Raw genomic sequence first — 1,786 nt, forward strand, 5'->3', positions numbered from 1 at the left:
AAAATAAAAAATTTGGCAGACAATATTAATTAAATTAATAATAATAGCATAAAAACACAACTAGAAAAGACTTTGTACAACACACAAACATAAATAGCTAGTGACAAGACTCATAAAGAACTCCACTAACCCAATTATATAGGAAAATAATTTATTGGAAATTTGACAAAAGATGTAAATATGCACCTCATAGGAAATGATAAATTGTTATGCCCAACAAACACATGCTTAACTTCAGTAGCCATTAAGAAAATGAGAGAAACAATTAATATTAGCCTTTTACCCATTACTTTTACAAAAATACAAACATCTCACAATTTCAAGTGTTGTAACCAATTTAGTACTTGGAACATATACTACTAAAACTAATTATTGTTACTTTCCAATAAATAACACATTCAGCAGGGAAAAATTCTGACTCTGTCTATACTTGACATTTTATACCAGAGCTTTCCCATAGAATTTTTAATTTCTGAATTTCTCAATGTGTATATTAAAGGATTCAACATGGGAGTGATAGCTGTATAAAAAACAGAAATAGATTTGTCAATAGGAAAGTTGGAGACAGGTCTAACATACATGAAAATGCAGGGAACAAAGAAAAGAACAACTACCATAATGTGGGAGCTGCAGGTGGACAGGGCTTTGCGTCTACCTTCCTGACTATGAGTCTTAAGGGAGCTTAAGATAATTCCATAGGAGAATAGGAGAAGAATAAAGACCACCATACACATGGCTCCATTATTGGCGACAACAGTGAGTCCAATAAAATAAGTATCAGTGCATACAAGTGCCAATAATGGGTACATATCACAGCCGAAGTGGTCAATGACGTTGGGTCCACAAAACGGAAGTTTATATACAGAGAGAACTTGAACTAGAGCATGTGCAAAACCTCCAACCCAGGCTACCACCAGGAGTGAGATACAAACCTGCTGATTCATGATGGTCAAGTAGTGCAGTGGCTTACAGATGGCCACATAGCGATCATAGGCCATCACCACCAAAAGGAAGACCTCAGCACCACCAAATAAGTGCTCCACAAAAAGCTGAACTAAGCAAGCTGTGAAGGAGATGGTCTTTTTTTCACAAACTAAGTCTTTAAGCAACTTGGGCAAGATGGCAGTGGAATACACAGCATCCATTAGTGACAGAAAGGCAAGAAAGAAGTACATTGGAGAGGCTAAAGAGGAGCTGGCAATAATTGTCATCACAATGAGCAGGTTGCCCACAATTGTCACAATGTACATGAGCAAAAACATAACAAACAATGCTTTTTGCCCAGTAGGATCCTGAGTGAGGCCCAGCAGGATAAATTCTGTGACATTGTTACTCTGTCCCATTTACTCATCTATCTGTCTTATTTCCAAAACACTTCAGAAGAGGATGTACTATGAATTCTGAAGAAGTCCATGAATCCATTCCATCAGGAAACACATTTTCATTATTATCTTATACAGTGGTAAACCCACAGAAGACATATAACAAGCATCTATGCAGTTCTTCTTGTGAAGAGCTTCCTTATTCTCTGTTAATAAGTCTCTAAGTACTCTTTTCTATCACAAGACTTCATTGTATATCTATACAAAAGAGGAGACAGGTATCTCAATCATTTATATTTCAAATGTGTTTTATCTTCAAATAGACATCAATAAACAAAGTGGAAGTGTTCCTCTTTTAACTAGATAATGCATGCTAACAATTAAACTCCCAGTACAAGGAATGGATTACCACTTCTGCAGTTATTGGTCAGTAGACCCCCAAATATTACTGGCCATTTGCCAAT

At 36.2% G+C, this 1,786-nt stretch overlaps 1 protein-coding gene across 1 annotated transcript; it reads right to left on the reverse strand.

The window, feature by feature from the left end:
- Positions 1–345: 345 nt before the first annotated feature.
- On the reverse strand, positions 346–1,394 carry LOC114685917 (olfactory receptor 4A5-like). Its single transcript, XM_028860556.1, has one exon. The coding sequence runs from the start codon at positions 1,341–1,343 to the stop codon at positions 399–401; it is 945 nt and encodes a 314-aa protein (XP_028716389.1). The 5' UTR covers positions 1,344–1,394; the 3' UTR covers positions 346–398.
- Between the last annotated feature and the right edge of the window lie 392 nt (positions 1,395–1,786).

This window comes from Peromyscus leucopus, chromosome 4, assembly GCF_004664715.2.
Source record: "Peromyscus leucopus breed LL Stock chromosome 4, UCI_PerLeu_2.1, whole genome shotgun sequence".
Classification (NCBI taxonomy): Eukaryota; Metazoa; Chordata; class Mammalia; order Rodentia; family Cricetidae; genus Peromyscus; species Peromyscus leucopus.